We start from the raw sequence: 20,397 nt of genomic DNA, 5'->3' as shown, positions 1-20,397 counted from the left end.
CAAGGCTCTTCATATGAAAACATAAATCCAACATGCAGATTGGCTCTTCTGTTTACAAGGTGCAATGCTATCCATGTATAATTGTAGTAAACATCTGACATGTTCTGGTTATCTCTTTTATTTGTCATTTTATTTAGGATTTATGTTTGTCTGTTACTCAGGCATACCCATCTTAGAGTACACCATGCATTATAGGACCCAGGTATTAATATCCAAATAAAATAATGTGTTGCAGAGGGTAGTATATTTGTGCAACAGTTAGTATTGCAGCCTCACAATGCTTACTTCTCCACGTCAGATGCCATATAGAGTAACTTCTTTATGGAGTCTTGAATGTTATCCCAAGTGTCTTTATTTGTTTTTTTTTTTACTTGTTGCATCAGTTTTCCCCTTTTAGACCTCAAATACTTGCCTGTAGATGTGCATGTCTCATGTCAGTGTGTGTGTGTGTGTGTGTGTGTGTGTGTGTGTGTGTGTGTGTGTGTGTGTGTGTGTGTGTGTGTGTGTGTGTGTGTGTGTTATGCATGAGTGTGTGTGTGCGTATTTGTGAGTATGTATGTATACATTCTGTCATGGACTGGTATCCTGTCCACTCCAGGATTAGTTTCTCTGTGTTATACCTGTTCAGTTCAAGGACTGGCTCTGGCTTGCCTCTGACCATGACAAGGATAATGTGGACACTGGAAAAATGTAGGTGTTTGTATTTGTAGTAGAATTACTACCAAAATTACAAGACTATTGCTTTGAAGCATAGGTCATGGATTGATATATGTAACAAAAGCAAGCTGCTAAACTGTTAAAGTCTAGCTTTAGCAACTACAAGTAAAATATATCAAAGTATTAAGGCCTTTCCTAATCCACAGTGTACTTTCTATGTATCTAAAGACAAGTTCTAAGGCAGCTACAGGCCACACCAGCAGGGTATTCAGAAAAAAATGATTGCTTTGCCACAAGGAGTAGCTGTAACTAAACACTGGGCAGTATGAACGTTTGTGATTCTGAAACCTGAGTTTGCTGAATATAAGCAACTTGCAGCATAGCAAACAATAATTATGATTCGTAAGTCCTTGTGGTGATATGAGTGATTCACAATTAATAATGTGTAATCTGAACCAAAGGTCAGGCTACCGTACCACTCAGAATAGTACAACAAGAAACACTGCTTTCTAGATTTGTGCATGTAGTACACTGTGAAGGAATGCATTTCATTAATGTAGCTTCTGATTGCACCTAAAAGAAAAATCAGCAACAACTTGTAATAAAATAAATATACTAGTTCCACATTTACAGAGCAGTTTGGTGCTGCTCCCCTGACATCATAAGAACATCAGGTTACAAGATCTACTGGTTTGCTGAGTGAGGGTTAACTACTAAATTGCTTTGCGGCTTGACATAACATGCTGACTGACTTAATTATTCATGGTGCTACAAAACCTCACCTGAATCACAGAAATAATGTAGCCCGGTGAAAGCCTTTTTCAATCTATCACTCAGTTTCTGAATCTAGAACAAGGCCATTAACATTATATTTTATTCTAGTAGAAACAAAGCAGCTATTTGTGGGTCTAGTGGAAAGAATTTCTCTCTAAAACTGGGAATGATGTTAAGTGCTAAGTGTCTGTGCAAAGAAACGGAAGTGGGATTATAGAAAAGGGAAATGTAACAAGTTTAGTTAGCCCACAGATGTAGTAGAGTTTATCTTGAGTTCAGATCTTTGAATTTGAGAAATAAAGTACTACAAGTTTCTAAAATAGACTGCCTAAATAAAAAGGAACTTAGAGTGCAATATTTTTAATCTCTGATTTGAAGAGCTCTCACATTGCCCCTTTAAAAGGAGGTGGTCACTTCTCAGCACTTACTACTTCCTGTGCTGTGAAAATGAAACAAAAAAAAAAAAGGTTAGTTGTAGATATGTGGCTTGCAGTATATAAAGTAGAGTTTTGTATGGCAAATTATTTGCTGTTTGCCTGAGATACTATTTCTGTAGAACATCTATTTACAGGATTTGATATAAAACAATAAAACTGACCTGGTATGAATTTATGCAGGAACTTCCCCTGGAGAGTTTCACAGTGAACTGATTGCCGGCTGATTTGGTGCAAAGATCCCAGAGAGTAAAGCAGGAATGTACACAAAACAAGAAGGAGATTGCAGGGAAGAAGAAGAGATGCATAATTTGTGTGCTACAAATAGAAGAACAGAGCAGTGTTGTAGGGAGCATAAAGAGAGGCTGAAGTTATTTTGTAAGGATGATGAGACCTTTATCTGTGCCCTGTGTGTTCCCAGACACAGTTTTGTATTCCTGCACGAGGCAATCAGTGTGTATAAGGTAAGGGACACTGCATGATAACTAATTTTAGCTAACAGGGTTCTTATAGGGGTTGTACTAACATTTTTCCTTGAATTTTCAATGTGGGATTTGTGTATTGCTTAGTTGTTATTAATATTATTGTTTTTGTTAGTACTTAATAACAAATCAGTTAGTTTTCTTGTATATTCTTGGAGCATAAGCAATGAGAAACTTTATTACAGAGAATTATGTTGCTATACTGTTTTCAAGTGTAATAATAGCTGAGCTGGCCTAAGTGTAGGTGCGTATATGCATGCATGCATGTGCAGGGGTGTAGCCAGATATTGACATTTTGTACGCAAACCTAATGTTGTTGCTCCCACCACCTATCATTTTAAAGTTGTACTCCCCCCTCAAAATGCTACCTCCAGCCATAAAGGAAGGGACACCTTATTTTCAACTGTTACCATTTATACCCATAAAAAATATTTTTATAGGTGATCTCCTTTCACACAAGCATTTGTTTATGTAACTCGGTACAATAAATATTTGTTTACACGGTTCTTAACATTCTGTGCTTTTAGATTGTTAAAAGTTTCCAAAATGTGTACATTGCGTATACCTAGCTACACCCTTGTATATGTGAATGCATAATGTGTATAGATAAATACACACACAGGCAGAAAAAGAGAGAATGGAGAGTGCCTTTAATCTTCTGATGCTAGCTGGTTAGTAGCTTATATAGTGGGAAAACATCAGAGGCCATATTAGAAAAAGACGCTTCACTGGTTTCAGATATCATAATACTAGTGTGGGTTCCTATCAAACACAACCTAATGCAGTTCTCTGGCCATGGTTTGCTTACACTTTAACAAGGCCTGTGACGTGGCTTCCTTAGACTTAACAAGGCCTGTGACGTGGCTTCCTTAGACTTAACAAGGCCTGTGACATGGCTTCCTTCGACTTTAACAAGGCCTGTGACATGGCTTCCTTCGACTTTAACAAGGCCTGTGACATGGCTTCCTTCGACTTTAACAAGGCCTGTGACGTGGCTTCCTTCGACTTTAACAAGGCCTGTGACGTGGCTTCCTTCGACTTTAACAAGGCCTGTGACGTGGCTTCCTTCGACTTTAACAAGGCCTGTGACGTGGCTTCCTTCGACTTTAACAAGGCCTGTGGCGTGACTTTAACAAGGCCTGTGACGTTCCTTCGACTTTAACAAGGCCTGTGACGTGGCTTCCTTCGACTTTAACAAGGCCTGTGACGTGGCTTCCTTCGACTTTAACAAGGCCTGTGACGTGGCTTCCTTCGACTTTAACAAGGCCTGTGACGTGGCTTCCTTCGACTTTAACAAGGCCTGTGACGTGGCTTCCTTCGACTTTAACAAGGCCTGTGACGTGGCTTCCTTCGACTTTAACAATGCATGTAACATGGTACAGAATAAATACTACATAAATTAGAATGACTTGGACTGAGTCCATTGGTAGCTGCATGGATAACACATTAATTAGATAAGATCATAGGAAATGGATCCCTGTCTGTAGGGAGGCTGGGGACAAGTTTTACCACATGGGTAAGTGTGGACCAGTCCACTTCATTGTTCTTATAACGGATGTTATAGAAGGACTGAAGGAAAAGTTAACCTTTATGCTGATCTCTCCAACTTATTTACATACAGATTAAGGTCTTGAAAGGATGAGGAGCGGCTCTTGCTAAGACTGTGGGGACTACGTGAGAACCATCAGTTAATTTCAATTAATTTTACTTCCAGTTATACTCATCATGGTAAATTTACTTGTGCTTTTTTGGTTAGTTTTACTGTCTTCTCAGTTGCCATACATAAAGTATGATGTCATGACAGGATTGGTAAATTATTTGCACATAAATGCAAAGCACTGAGGGTAATCAAAAACATCTTATTTAGTAGAGCAGCTTCTTACCTATATTGCTGTCTCACTACTGAATCATCACATATGCTAATTTCTAATGTACAGTGCCCCACCTGCAAGACCTGCTTGACCAATTGTCTTTGTAGGAAGTAAGAGACTCATAATGATGCGTATATCACAGAAATGCAGTATCTTGTCCATTAGGTAGTGAAGCATCATGGGTGCAGTCTTTCATGATGTCATGGTAGGGAATTTCAGCTCTGAGAAAAATGCAGGAGGTTATCTTATCAACAAAATAAAATAAAAAAAAAAACACACAGTTTGCACCAAATCTATATGGCATGCTAAAGAGGTTATGTCCAACTCCAAAGGTTTATTACTTTCATTTGCTTCAGAATGTGACTGATATACTTTGAATTCAGTGTGCAAATGCAGTATAATAACTGCATAATGGAAGAAAGAGAGGGAATGGAGATTACAGATGGAACGTAGTAACATTAACAAGGGAAGAATGGAGCCTTGTGCAACCATATATCACTATGCCATTCTGTCTCTCTTTCCAGCAGGTAGAGGGCCCTTTTCAGCCATGACATGGGCCAGGGGATTGTGCCCATTGTGTGACAGTCCTTTGAATTAAAATATTTACATTAAAAAGGTATGACATGGGTAATTGTTAATGACCATCTGAGAACAGCACCCAACAGTTATATTCACAAAGAAACAACATTGTAAAGCTTGAGTGCAGAGAAGCATCCATTCCCTTGAGTTACTGGCATTTATATACTGTACTAGTTATGAGGGGGCTTAGAGTTACTGACATTTGTATACTGTACTAGTTATGAGGGGGCTTAGTTACTGATATTTGTATACTGTACTAGTTCTGAGGGGGCTTAGAGTTACTGACATTTGTATACTGTACTAGATGTTTTTCGTGTTTCACTGTTGCAGTCATCACATTTGGGTTATCTGCTTGCAGTAGCCCTCAGTCGGCCTGATTATCAAAGTCTTGGGTCCTGCATCGGTTGCTGTTTCATCTTCCATGATGTCAGGTAGTCAGGGGTGTAAAGCATGCAGCCGATGCCATTACATCAGTCTTTCTTGCCGTGCGGTGCCCGTAGCAGAAGCAGTTCGCAAGTGCCGGTCGGCCGACCGACTCCTGAAATTTTCGTTTTTGAGTTTCAGAACCGAAGTCTTCAACTAAAGCTAAGTACCTCATTGGAGAAACTTTTTCTTGATCTTAACTGATGTCAGTAAAAGTCAATAACTGTATTTCTTTTGGAAAGCAAATACCTCACAAAGATTTTCATTCGTACTGTATTCCTTGCCTAGGTCCTGACCACGACGTACCTTGCTGTCATTTTTTTGCCTTATTTAAGCAATGAACTATTTGTTGTCAGTATATTTATGCTTCTATTTTGGTACTCTGTCTAATTATCCAGATATGTCTTCGGTAACCCATCCGACTACCAACATTCCGAAAAAACGCAAAGATAAAGACAGAGACAGGCCACCTAGGTCCAAAGCTGTCGACAATGCTTCTTCTAAGCCATTTCACCGGTACTCAGTGAGGCGCTTTTGCAGCCCTTGATACCTGCTACTTCAGATTCGCAGGCCTCTGCTGAGACCCATTCGGAGTCCGGTATGCCGCGAGATGCTTCAACTGTGGAACCTGCAGATGTCTCTACCTTGGATGGGTCTGGAGCCGCTGTGCAGGCACCAGCTTCTGAGGGTGTATTCAGGCCTACTGACTTGCATATTAAACCAACGCCATCTTCTTCAAGACCTAAAACTCTAACTATGCCTAGAAAACCGACGCCCAGACAGCATGGTCAGGCTTCTGTGCCTAAAAAAAGAATAAGGATGAATAAAGACCTTATTACTTTAATCAGGGGAAGCCAGCCTTCCCCCTCTAAGAGACCTAGGACTGAATTTGCTTATGATACCTCTGACCAGGATTCTGAAATTTCTGTTCCTCTGATGACCAGTATTACCCTTATCTACCTATGAGGATTCTGATGCAGAGGACTCTATTCCCTCTGCCCCCCCCCCCCCCCCCCAGAGGATTTCTCTTTTGATGAAACCCTGCATACTCTGAGGGAGCACTTTCACTGGGAAAGCCAGGATTACTCTGATTTTAAAAAGCGGCTTAGGGATTTCTTACTCCTGCCCCAGCACAGGCCTTTAGCTATCCCTCTGGTACTAGACATTGTTGATGATGCCTTTTTGGAATCTAGCTTGGCCCCTGACTCTTTACCTCCTGCTCCCAGAAAACCTGATGGATATTACAGGGTTCCTGACTCTCACAAGTTCCTTTTTAAAAATCCTACTGCGGATCCTGAGACCATTTCACAGGGACTCAAGGGGATCAAGGCTACTATTGCCAAAAATCCTACTCCCTCTGATAGAGACTCCAGGGCGCTGGATAGATGGGGTAAGAAAGTATACACTTCTGCAACTTTGGCCATTAGGGCCTTAAACTGCCAGTTTCATATGTTAAAGTATCAGCAGCATATTATTGGATTGCTTAAACAGAAAATTATGTTGATTCCTGACTGTGCTGAAAGTAAGGCTTTACAGGATTTAATGCATTCTGCTGAACAGGTTGTAAAGCTTACTTTGCAATGTGGTTTTAATTCACTAGAGGCATCTTGCAGGGCTGTTGTCACTGGGTCTGTACTTAGAAGGCATGCTTGGCTTAAGGAGCAATCTTTGCCAGATTAACTTAAAGCTTAATTGCTGGATGCTCCCTTAAATCAGGACCACCTGTTTTTCAGCAAAGCATAAGAAGTTCTTAAAAAGATGGAAGAAAAAGCTAAATCTATGCAAACTGTTAAAGACTTCCTACAAGTACAACCTCCAAGATTTAGTAGGCATTGGGCCTCTAAGAATTGGTCTTTTCCTGCCTCTTCCAGGCCTTCTCAGTCCAAACCTAGAACCAGCAGAACACCCAGGCTTCAGTCCCAGAGTATGCACAAGACTAAGCAGTGGGGAGCTCCCACTTCCAAATCAGGGAGTAGTAAGACTCCCTCTATGATAAACTGTCTCAGTGACTTAACTTTAAAATTTCCAAGCACTTCTCAACTGACTGCTCCTTTAGGGGGAAAGATTGCTCTGCAGGCAAAAAACTGGGAACTCATTACGCAGGACAAATTGGTTTTAAATATAGTTTCCCAAGGATATAGATTTCACTTCCACATGTTACCAACCCCAAACAGTTGGCCAGATCTACCCTCAAATCAGTGGGCAGAGGCTCAAAAGCAAGTACTCTCTCTCTTAAGCATAAATGCTATTCAGACTGTACCAGAACAGGAAAAGGGACAAGGCTTCTACTCAAGACTTTTCCTGGTACCCAGAAAAGACAACTCATGGTGTCCTATCCTGGACCTTTCTATATTAAACATCTTTTTGGTGATTCCAAAATTCAAGATGCTAACTCTTCACCAGTTACTTCCTATGCTAGGCAAAGATGCCTGGTTGGCAACACTGGATTTAAAGGAAGCCTACCTGCACATCCCAATCAGGGAATCTTGCAGAAGATACCTACGCTTCAAAGCAGGCTACACGCACTATCAGTTCTCTGCACTGCCCTTTGGCTTATCTACTGCACCCTGGGTATTCACAAAGTGCCTAGCTCCAGTCATTGCATTTTGCAGGCAAAGAAATATTCAAATATACCCATACCTGGACTATTGTCTAATTCAGGCAGAAAGCCAGGACATACTTTTGAATCATCTGGCATTTGTACAAAAGGTGTTAACTTGTCTGTGGTACACCATAAACGAAAAGAAATCACATCTGGTACCCTGTCAACAAATTATATTCCTGGGGGCAAGCTTGAACACAACTTCCCAAATGGCTTTCCTCATGCCAGAGAAATAAATTCATTTGACAACTTACTTCAAACTAATGGCCACAAAAACCCTGCTATCTGCAAGGCAAATACCGCAAGCCTTGGGGTTCATGGCCGCCTGCATTCTATTAATTCCATATGCAAGACTGCATATGAGGAAACTACAATGGTATCTAAAAAGCCTATGGTGTCAACATTCTCAGGATCTAGAAACAATGATCCCTTTCATACCTTGCCTACAGTTAGAGTTCCTTTGGTGGGCAGAGGCCTGCTACCAAAAGAAGGGACTACCATTCACTCTACCCCGTGCCACCCAAACCTTAACAACAGACGCATCAGACTATACATGGGGGGGCTCACCTGGCAGGGAAGTCCATTCAGGGCAAATGGAACCCAAGTCAAATGCAGCTGAATATCAATCAAAAAGAAATGTTAGCTGTACAGAATGCTCTGACAGCCTTCACGGACCACATTCTTCCAGGACAATTAATGGTAAGGACGGACAACATCACTGTTATGTGGTACATAAACAAGCAGGGGGGTACCCATTCTTACCCCCTCTGCAGACTAGCCTTGGCTCTGTGGAGCACAGCCTTGAGCTACCAAGTGCATCCACAGGCTCAATTCCTGCCAGGAAAACTAAATACACTGGCAGACGAACCAAGCAGAAATCTCATGAAACCACATGAGTGGAAACTGGATCCAAAGATTTTCAACATGCTGATAAACAAATGGGGGAGCCCAGATATAGACCTGTTTGCCTCCCCCCAGAACTACCAATTGGACAAATCCTGCACAAGGACTCCCCACAAACAAGCTTGGAAAGCGGATACTCTGTCATTCAGCTGGAAAAATCTATCAGTTTATGCCTTTCCTCCTCTGCCTCTCCTCTCCATAGTACTACTAAAGATCAAACAGGACAAACCAAGGACAATACTGATTGCACCAGACTGGCCACGCCAACACTGGTACCCCCTCTTGCGCAGTGTGTCACTGCCAGCTCCATGGCACCTGCCTCAAACTCCTTCCCTGTTGTCACAGCAGGAGAACCAGATTCTGCACTCTCTGCTTCAAACCCTGAACCTGGCAGCCTGGCTAATTACCTAATCTCTGTTACCTTCCCTCAGTAAACAAGTGTTGGATGTCATTTTGGAGGCAAGGAGGCCTAGTACTAGAAAATCCTATCCTGAAATATGGAAAAGATTCTGTGCCTGGAACCAAACTCAAGGGATGGGCACAGCAGCACCCCATTTACCTCAGATTCTTCAATACTTAACTGAGATGCTTCACAAGGGCCTTTCTTTTTCCTTCATCAAATTTCACGCCTCAGCCGCCTCAGCCATTTCAGCTCATTACAACACAGAACCACCCCTCTTCTCTCATCCACTGCTCAAGCAGTTCCTCAGAGGGGTTAAAAACTTAAGACCATCCAGGAGAGCCCCAACTCCAGTGTGGGACCTTTAACATTGTATTAGAAAAACTCACTCTCCCTCCTTTTGAGCCAGCTGCAAGTTCAGAGTTAAAATTTCTTTCTTGGAAAACAGCCTTCCTTTTAGCAATTACTTCAGCAAGAAAGGTATCTGAACTACAGGCCCTTATAGCAGTGGAGCCTTTCATCATCTTTCATGCAGACAGGGTGTCCCTCAGTACCAATCCCTCATTCATGCCCAAGATGGTATCCAGTGTGGCTCTTAATCAGTCCATTCATTTGCCAACCTTCTTTTCTAATCCACAATACAAAGGGGAACTGATGCTGCCCTCCTTAATTGTGCACAGACAACTTAGATTTTACTTGGACAGGACTAAACCTCAAAGGAAATCTGAACAACTGCTGGTGGCATTTGCTGCAGGAGCAGAGGGGAAGGCTATTTTAAAGCAAGCCATTTCTAAGTGGATAGGCCATTGCATTCATTTCTGCTATAAACACCATGGAAAACATATCCCACAGGGGATTAGACCCCATTCAACCAGGGCTGCATCTACCTCTGCAGCCTTTCTCAGAGGTGTACCTACCAGGGACATCCTAAAAGCTGCTACCTGGAGTTCTGTACATACTTTCACCAAGCATTACCAATTTTTTCTAAATCCAGAGCTGGTTTGCCACTGCAGCCTTGCAGGGCCTTATAGTTGGTCCTAATGCTATCTAAATTCCTCCTCCCATCCTTAGCTTTGGGAATCTACCCAAATGTGATGACTGCAACAGTGAAACACGAAAAACATAGTACAGTTGTGTACACTTACCATAAATGTAGATGTTCGAGTGTATTCACTGTTGAAGTCCTGATCACCTTCCCTCCAGCCCCCTGACTTCTTTTGGCTATACCTCTACTCTACTCTACTTTACTATGCTTAAAAGCTTTTTGGTGTATTTGCTTTTTTGTTGGAGGTGTAACCTTGTATATATGTATTTAATTGCTTCCCATTAGGGGGCACCTGACATCTGAGGCAAGAACAATTGATGTAATGGTGTCGGTTGCATGCTTTATACCCCTGACTACCTGACATCATGGAAGATAAGAGAGCAACTGATGCAGGACCCAAGACTTTGATAATCAAGCCGACCTAGGGCTACTGCAAGCAGATAACCCGAATGTGATGACTGCAACAGTGAATGCACTCGAACATCTACATTTATGGTAAGTGTACACAACTGTACTTTATGAGGGGGCTTAGAGTTCATAGGTTGGTACTAAGCTATCGGCCCTAGGGCCTATACAAGCCTAGCCATAACAAATTCCCTGGCTATTTCTTCCCACACTATTTACTTCCCTGGACCCCTGTCTAGCAGGGTGACTGACGTGATCCCCAGGGTGAATTTCCTTTCTCCCATCCAATCATCAAGGTTCCTTTTGAAGAGGGCCAAAGAGGCGCTCTGCTTGACATGTATGGGCAGTCTATTCCAGAGTCTGGGGAGTCTCTGGGTCAGGAACCAATCCCTCCAGCATGTTTTGTTTATTGTGATGACAAGATTTAGATCCCTGGAGCGTGTGGCTCTGAGGGATTGGGATTTCTCTGTGTAGCATGTCCAACAGCTCTGGGTTTGACATGGCCTTGTATGTTAAGCAGAGATCGCCTTGGAGTAGACTATATGCGACAGAGTATAGCTGGAGTTTTTTAAGGCGGTCAGCATAGGGCATCTGCTTTAGGCCTGTGATTCTTTTAGTGAGGTATTTCTGCGGCCTTTCCAGTTGTTGTAGATGTCTTGAGAGGTACATACCAAATGGACGGTTGTACTCTATAATGGGTCTAATGAGGGATGGGTACAGTGGGACAATGACCTCCTTTTTTTTGGATGAAAAGCCCTTACTGATGAGGTGTGCCACATAGAAGGATTTCCTGACTGTTGTGGCGATGTGGTTATTGAAGGTGAGACCACTGTCCACCTGTGTCCCTAAGTCTCTTATCACACTTTCGGTGTTTAGTGTACTGCCACCTATGTGATAATTCATGGGTACATGTTTTTTCCCAAAGGGGATAACTATACATTTCTTGGCATTGAGTTTGAGCCCATGGCTCTGGCACCAAGCATCTGTTTCTGTAAGGCCCTTTTGTATAGTATCTACATCATTTGGGGATTCAATAATGGCTCCCAGTTTGCAGTCATCTGCAAACTTTGTTAGCCAGAGTCCCTTAGTGTTGGTCTGTACTTCAGAGAAGTAGATGCCAAACAAGAGAGGTCCCAGGACTGAACCCTGAGGTACTCCACTTGTCTGGAGCTGGATTTGGAGTCAGCTACTTTTACAGTGTGGGTTCTGTCAGTAAGCCAGTTGGCAACCCATTGAGTGATGTAGGGATTAATGCCAAGCTTAGTAAGTTTATCTATGATTCCAGAGTGGGTGATGGTGTCAAAGGCTTTGGTGAGGTCCAGATAGGCTGTGTGGACTGCCTTACCCTCGTCCACAGCACTGGAGACTGATTTGAGGAAGTCAGTAAGGTTCAGGAGACAAGATCGGCCCTTCACGAACCCAAACTCGGTGGGGTCCAGTGTTTTAAGGTTGCCAATGTCTTTGCTTATAAGTTCCATGGCCTTGCAGATCAAGCTTGTCAGACTGATGGGGTGGTAGTTCCCGGGATCCAAGGTGGATCCCCCCTTGTGGAGTGGGATAACTGTAGCTGTGCGCCACTCAGTGGGCATGAAGCCTGAGGTGAGGGCATGACTAAACATGACACTTAGGTGAGGTGCCAGTTCATTTTGTAGTTAATGTAGTATACAGCCCAGGATGTCAACTGGTCCCATGGATGCTGTATTCTTAGCTTTGGAGAGTGCGTTTTTTTACCTGTGTGGCCATTATTACTAGAATTTGGCAATCTTCCAGTATTAAGATGGGCCATTTAGGGGGTGAGAGGGGGGGGTGAAGTTGGCACTGAATCGATCTGCCATGATATTGGCAATATCCTTGGGATCAGTATATTTAATGCCATTCTGTTGTAGTTCAGAGCAGATCTGAGCATTGCCATTTAGATTCTTGACATAGTTATAGAATGCCTTGTGGTCGTCTTTGGAATCTTTGGCAATTTTATTTTCATAACTAGCTTTGGAGGATTTTATGAGGGATCTCAGCTTCTTACTGAGTCTGGTAAGGGAGTTTTTTTGCATGCTGGAATTTTCCTCTTTTCTGCAACAGTTTTTTTCCTTTTGTTGTAAAGTTTGTTTATGGCAGGGGACCACCAGATTGGCTTCCTTTTTTTGGATGAGAGCATCTTGGTTCTATTTGGGATGGCATGATTCATGCATGAGTGGATGTGCTTGTACAGTGCCTTAGTGTAGGACTCAGCATTTGAACTTTCAGTTCCCGTCTGCATGGGTGTCATGAAGTTTGTCACTTCTGACTTGAGTAGCATGAAGTTGGCATTGGAGAAGTTTTTTATGGAGGTTTCCTTACTGGGGGGTGGGGGTGGGATGTGGATGTTAAGGGTGATTAGCTTATGGTCTGACCTGACCAACGAGGGGGTGACCATAGGTGTGGAGCATCGATTTCCCATGTTGGTAATGACCAGGTCTAGGATATTGGAGCCCCCGGTGGGACTGCGGATTAGTTGATCCAGGGCATTGGAATTTACTGATATTTGTATACTGTACTAGTTATGAGGGGGCTTAGACTTACTGACATTTATACACTGAATAGTTATGAGAGGGCTTAGTTAGTGATATTTGTATACTGTACTAGTTATGAGGGGGCTTAGACTTACTGGCATTTGTATATTGTATTCGTTATGAGGGGGCTTAGACTTATTGATGCCTGTATACTGTACTAGTTATGAGGGGGCTTAGAGTTACTAACATTTGTATACTGTACTAGTTATGAGGGGGCTTAGTTACTGATATTTGTGCACTGTACTAGTTATGAGGGGGCTTAGAGTTACTGACATTTGTATACTGTACTAGTTATGAGGGGGCTTAGAGTTACTAACATTTGTATACTGTACTAGTTATGAGGGGGCTTAGTTACTGATATTTGTATACTGTACTAGTTATGAGGGGGCTTAGAGTTACTGACATTTGTGCACTGTACTAGTTATGAGGGGGCTTAGAGTTACTGACGTCTGTATACTGTACTAGTTATGAAGGGGCTTAGAGTGACTGACATTTGTATACTGTACTAGTTATGAGCAGGCTTAATTACTGACATTAGTGTGCTGTATTAGTTATGAGGGGGCTTAGAGTTACTGACGTCTGTATACTGTACTAGTTATGAAGGGGCTTAGAGTGACTGACATTTGTATACTGTGCTAGTTATGAGGGGGCTTAGAGTTACTGACATTTGTGCACTGTACTAGTTATGAGGGGGCTTAGAGTTACTGACGTCTGTATACTGTACTAGTTATGAAGGGGCTTAGAGTGACTGACATTTGTATACTGTACTAGTTATGAGCAGGCTTAATTACTGACATTTGTGTGCTGTATTAGTTATGAGGGGGCTTAGAGTTACTGACGTCTGTATACTGTACTAGTTATGAAGGGGCTTAGAGTGACTGACATTTGTATACTGTACTAGTTATGAGCAGGCTTAATTACTGACATTTGTGTGCTGTATTAGTTATGAGGGGGCTTAGAGTTACTGACGTCTGTATACTGTACTAGTTATGAAGGGGCTTAGAGTGACTGACATTTGTATACTGTACTAGTTATGAGGGGGCTTAGAGTTACATTTGTATACTGTACTAGTTATGAGGGGGGATTTGTGTACTATGCTAGTTATGAGGGGGCTTGTATCTAAAATTAACAAAAAGGTAAGCATGCGGTGTGTGTGTGTGAGGACAGCTAGAAAGGTAGGGGTACAGTGGATATACAAGAATGGCCAGAAGTGCTAGAAATCTGCTGTTTCCTCTTTTGTACAGACATTTGCTAGATCCTGTCTGGAGTTCACTGTAAAATTCCAGGCATCTCTTCATTCTTAGGATGGAGATCAGATAGAAGTAGTTCAATGGAAGATGACAGAACTGTATATGGTGTTGATGGGAAGCCATGCCATCTACAGCCTTTTGGTGCAGTGAGCAAGTTTCTATATGAGCTGTCAGTGACTCAGGCTTGATTTGTGCTTGTTTATTAATGCTCTATTTTCCTGCTTCCTTTCATTAGTAATTTCAGTAGCACTTGGCAGTTTGGTTACAGCTGTACATGTACTTCAAACTCTTATAAATTAATCCTGTGAAAATGTTCTTATCAGATGCTCTGGTTAAAAAGCATCTGCAAACAGTGTGTATGTTAGCCATGAATCACTGATAAAAATAAATAAATAATAAATAATTGGATAGCCAATCCAATACTTTTAATAAATGAATGAGGACTTGTGTGTCTAATTAATAAATAAATAATAATTAATTGGATAGCCAATCCAATACTTTTAATAAATGACTGAGGACTTTTGTGTCTAATTTTGTAATGGTCTTCATCAGAGTGGTCCTTAGTTAAAAGTAACTTTATATATGGGTGTAGTGCAGTCTTCATCAGGGTGGCCCTTAGTTAAAAGTAACTTTATATATGGGTGTAGTGCTCTCTTCATCAGGGTAGTCTTTAGTTAAAAGTAACTTTATATGTGGGGGTAGTGCAGTCTTCATGAGGGTGCTCCTTAGTTAAAAGTAACTTTATATATGGGTGTAGTGCAGTCTTCATCAGGGTCGTCCTTAGTTAAAAGTCACTTTATATATGGGTGTATTGCAGTCTTCATCAGGGTGGTCCTTAGTTAAACATAACTTTTATATATAGGCATAGTGCAGTCTTCATCAGGGTGGTCCTTAGTTAAACGTAACTTTATATATGGGTGTATTGCAGTCTTCATCAGGGTGGTCCTTAGTTAAACATAACTTTATATATGGGCATAGTGCAGTCTTCATCAGGGTGGTCCTTAGTTAAACGTAACTTTATATATGGGTGTAGTGCAGTCTTCCATAGGGTTGTCCTTAGTTAAAAGTCACTTTATATATGGGCATAGTGCAGTCTTTATCAGGGTGGTCCTTAGTTAAACGTAACTTTATACATGGATGTAGTGCAGTATTCATCAGGGTAGTCCTTAATTAAATGTAACTTTATTTATGGGTGCAGTGCAGTCTTCAATAGGCTGTCCTTAGTTAAAAGGCACTTTATATATGGGTGTAGTGCAGTCTTCATCAGGGTGGTCCTTAGTTAAAAGTCACTTTATATATGGGTGGAGTGGGTTTGATCCACTACTCATTAGACTGAATAGTTTTTCTTGGTGCAGGAATAAGTGACTCATTAAGAGTATCAACTTCACACTAAGTCATTTGGAATATTAGCGAAAAGACTAAACGTAGTGTGTGTGTGTGTGTGTGTGTGTAGGAGAGGATTAGTTGTATGTGTGGTTAGTTTAGGATTACCTAGTGGTGTTTTACGTGTGATAGCTGCCTGTTTTCTATTTTGGAAATGTAATCACTTCCACTGTGGCTTTTCAGTGTGCACAGCACTCATTCCATTCTATTAGGTGTTTGCACAGTCATAGAGTTGGCATATGTAAGTTCAGTGGGTGTAGGGGGACCTTCCCTTTACATGAGGTGCAGGGTAGATAGCACTTGTGCAAAAAAAAAAAAAAAAATATATATATATATATATATATATATATATATATATATATATATATATATATATATATATAATTGGTGTTTTTATGTGCTTTTCTTGAGTGTATGATAATTTATTGAGATGCATAAAGCAAACATAGAAACGCATTCAATTAATAGCAGCATGTCAAAATATCCTTACAGAAGTCATACGATCAAAACTACTACACCAGTCACTAAAGGAAAAACTAACTCTTTGTCTAATTAGTAATATTGTTAGGTAAAGGGCTTTTCATGAGGTAATGGGTGTGGTTGGGTTGAGATAAGGAGTATGGGCAGTTATTAGGGATAGGATGAGCAGGTGAGGTGATGCCCCTCCCCCACATCACCAAACTATGTACTAACACAAGTAATGTCCCTACCTCGGTGTATAGTACCGTACCAAAAAATCCTTTCCCTAATAATGCCACTAAACAAGACACTTCACACACAGCAGAACACACTAAATAGGTCCCCATCTAGCCCTAACCTGCAAACACACACAAAGCGCTAATGCCAAGAGTTTCTGCATTAACAGAAATTCTGATTTACCTTAATCACAAGTGCATCCCCTAAAGGTAACAAATTCTTTTTTCCTCCTTTCGTTAGCTTGTACATGTGATGGAGCACTTTTAACGAGTTGTGATAGCAGTAAACTGTTTACAAAGAGAATATTCAATAGTGTACTGCACCTGTAGTTTGGTAATGTTGAGGACTGTAATTATGTTTGGGTCTGTGATCTGAGGTTCAGTTATTTGTGGTTGACTGTATTGTGCAGTTGCTTTTTTCAGTGATTTGATGCTCCTGTTTGCAGTCAAGACTTTTCATGATATAATTGTATATAGTCATCATTAATCCCCTTATTCTGATTCTGTAGGTGGGGTCATGGGGTCATGGTGTTGTGTCAGCTGTCGCTGTCTCAGTTCAGTGACTGTCCTGACTTCTCTGACAGTCATACCTGTCACAGATCTTGTCTCATGAAGTCTGTCTCTTTACTGGATGCTCTTGTTTATTCTTGCCTTGTTCCGGTTTCTACCAAAATCATCTTCTGCATTCGTGCACGTGTGTGAACCTCCATAATCTGTTCCCTTTGGCATTCTCTGTCATCGGAGATACTTCGACTTCTGCTCTGATATTGTCATTTCTTCATTCTTTCCCACAGTCTGCATCTTATCACCATCTCGGGCACCTCCATCACCTCTGCTTCCTTAGCTGCTCTGCCTTCACTGCTCAAGTTCCTGCAGTATCTATAAGAAGTGGTTTCATTTCTGTTTTGTGCACCCCTCCATTTCCAGTCTATGCATCTATGTCTGTATCAACATTATCTCTATGTCTGGTGTGTGTGTGTGTGTGTGTGTGTGTGTGTGTGTGTGTGTGTGTGTGTGTGTGTGTGTGTGTGTGTGTGTGTGTGTGTGTGTGTGTGTGTGAGTGTGAGTAAACTGTGTACATACATACAGAATAATAAATCATACATTATAAGTAAGCAACCATAGCCATCACTCCTACAGTTTAACTCAACTCTTGAGTTGCTTTTCTCTCTATAATATTTTCCATTAGTGTGTAGATGCCTGAAACCTGCTTGTATTTTATAAAACTTTCATTTCCTCTCTGTGGTATCAACGGAAGGGAACAAACACCCACTTTTTTAAGCTTAACTTCTCACATAAGTTGCAGAGGAATTTGTCTACACTTGCATGACACACCACAGACAGAGAAATTTGTAGTCAGGATCTTAGGCTGAGGTAAACAAAACAGAGAGGTGTGAAACTGTTTTCCATTGTCTTTATTGCAGAGTGGATGAGAACTTTGATCTAATTGCTCTGTTTTGCTATGAAAGGCATGGCTACTTTGGAAACAGCAGTCACTCAGTTAATGGTTCAAAGACAGTTGTCACTTCTTTTGACAAATTTATATAAGCAGCTGCCAGCATCACAGTATTGAAATGCTAAGTTTTAAATTTTAAATATTTCTTGTTTATACTACTTTACATTTTAATATGAATAATATCAAACATGTCTGTGACATTTAGAGAAAAGTCAGGAAATATTTTTATTGTAAAGTATCAGCACATTTACCAAAGTGTTGGGGGATGGGCTGTCAATTAATCTTGAAGCAAAAAAAAGATAACTTTGAACAAAGTCCTGCAATTTAATAATTGTTTTGGTTGCAGCTGTATAGTTCTGTAGTGTACTATAAAACAAGCTCCGAGACGCACACAAATGAGGGCCATTCAAGAAATAAAAGAAGCTCATTATATGTCAATGGCATGGGAATACACCACTACTTCCTTATGTCTAGCATGACTCGTATAAAGCAGACTTGAAATGGATTATGGGAAAGAGAGAAAGGCTTGAAGAAAAATAAGATCACATTGATACGTCAAGCCCCACTGACAGCCGTTTTGCAGAAAACATATTAAAATTCCACTGTGGTACAGCGGTAGCGTTGTTACCTCACAGCCAGAGGTTCTCCTGTTCTTTTCTCGGCTAGAATGGCTTCTGTGTGGAGTCTGCATGTCCTCCCCGTGGTCGAGTGGCCTCCGAAAGACATGCGTGAATGGGCATGCCTTCGCTGAAGGCTGGGCATCGGGCTGGCAACTAGGCACCATAAAAATCGACTGCCAATCATTAACAGACTGGCGTTCCGCTGTGGCGACCCCTAACCGGGAAACAATATGAAGCAGTCAGAGTGATTTTGAGGTATGAAAATAACTCCGAAAACAGAGAGAGTGAAAAATAGATTTTTTTGGTTATAAGGTGAAGTTTTCCTTTAAAAACTTGAACCTTTACACCATTTTAAAAATGACTTGTCATAGCATTTAAAATCATATGTCAAATTAAATAACATTCCACTTATAAACTACTCATTTAAAAATGCACAAATATGATATTAATTGTCTCCGTATGCAAATGTATACCAAGTTCCACTGTATTTGTATGGAAAACTGTTGAAATTCATGTCTGGTGTTTTTATTTTAAGGAACTCCTCAAACTAATATACTTATTTAAACTAGAGACCCTTTATCCAGAAGTAAGCTGCTACTTTAGTTTGTTATACCTTAAATCTGTATCATAGTCACCACCCTTGGGCCCAGAGTAAAAAGGGCTATTGCAGGGGAAAATAACATATTGTATATTTGGCATGCCATAGTTTTCCTGTACAGAGCATTCTGTGAAGTATTTTGTATTTGTTATAGATGCTTATGTATGCACTGGCATAACTTTCTTTAACTTGGCCAAAATGCTTCATAGCCAGAGTGTCCTCATTATAAACCAGTGCAGTTGTAATATAATTAAAATATTCATTAGTACCATACATGTAGAACAAATTACTAAAAAACACCACATGGCCCTCCTGTAATAATTACCCACATCACATCTGAAAGTCTCTTTAATTGCATTTAGGGTTGCCACCTTTTCAAATGGCCAAAGTGGGACATTTTCGGGACACACATCAGATTTTACAGGCCGACACATACCCACGGTCAGTACAAAGGTTAGAACTTTACTTTTTTGCCTGAATAAAAGCTTATTCTTGTAGCAGTTTAGTTGCTTATTCTGTTTCTTGATATTTTAGATACAGAAATAACTATTTTATGCAACTATTACATAAAATATGGGACATAATTATGTCCTACAATCTCAGGCCATTTGCCATTTTTATTTTTTTTTGGTCAGGACACAACTGCCCAAAGAGGGACTGTCCCTCGCAAAGTGGGACAGGTGGTAACCCTAATTGCATTGTTAAGCAAACTTATTTATTTATTTATTTATTTATTTGCAGTTGGTTTACCAGGATAGTCCATTGGGCCAAAAGAACCCGTTTTCAATGGAGTCCTGGGGAGAAAAGCTCCAATATAGACAAAATTAGGTACATACAATAACTACAAGATAATTATACAGAGTAGAGATAACAATTGATACATATAGGCTTAAATTTGAGAAACTTTCGAAAATGGGGAGAAAAGCTGTGATATAGGCAGAATTAGGTACATGTTGTGACTACAAGACAGTTATACAGAGTAGAGATAAAACATTAGTACATTTAGGCATAAATTTGAGAAACATTCAAAAATAAACAGTATTGAGATATGCCATCAGAGAAGTTATTGAAGAAGAAACACAGAATGTCTTTATTAAATAATTATAGTGAGGGAACATAAGCTTTGATAGGATAAGGGTGAGGGGAATGGAATGTTATAGATCTATGAGGGGAGGGAGCAAGAACAATCCCATTGGGATCTTAGATATATGTGAAGTGATTTTTTGAACATGTATTTGTTAGTGATAGTACGAATGGATGGGGGAAGTGAG

At 40.8% G+C, this 20,397-nt stretch overlaps 1 protein-coding gene across 1 annotated transcript in view; it reads left to right on the top strand.

The window, feature by feature from the left end:
• Positions 1-1,916: 1,916 nt before the first annotated feature.
• LOC122814383 (E3 ubiquitin-protein ligase TRIM39-like) overlaps positions 1,917-20,397 on the top strand; it is a 175,290-nt gene continuing 156,809 nt past the window's right edge. Inside the window, exon 1 of the mRNA XM_044086967.1 lies at positions 1,917-2,329. Within this exon, the coding sequence (XP_043942902.1) occupies positions 2,126-2,329 (204 nt within the window). The 5' untranslated portion in view covers positions 1,917-2,125. The remainder of the gene's footprint in view (positions 2,330-20,397) is intronic.

Source organism: Protopterus annectens, chromosome 10.part0, assembly GCF_019279795.1.
Source record: "Protopterus annectens isolate FY-2018-M chromosome 10.part0, PAN1.0, whole genome shotgun sequence".
Taxonomy (NCBI): Eukaryota; Metazoa; Chordata; order Ceratodontiformes; family Protopteridae; genus Protopterus; species Protopterus annectens.
The sequence above is the reverse complement of the archived record's forward strand: the minus strand, read 5'-3'. Positions and strand labels throughout refer to the sequence as shown.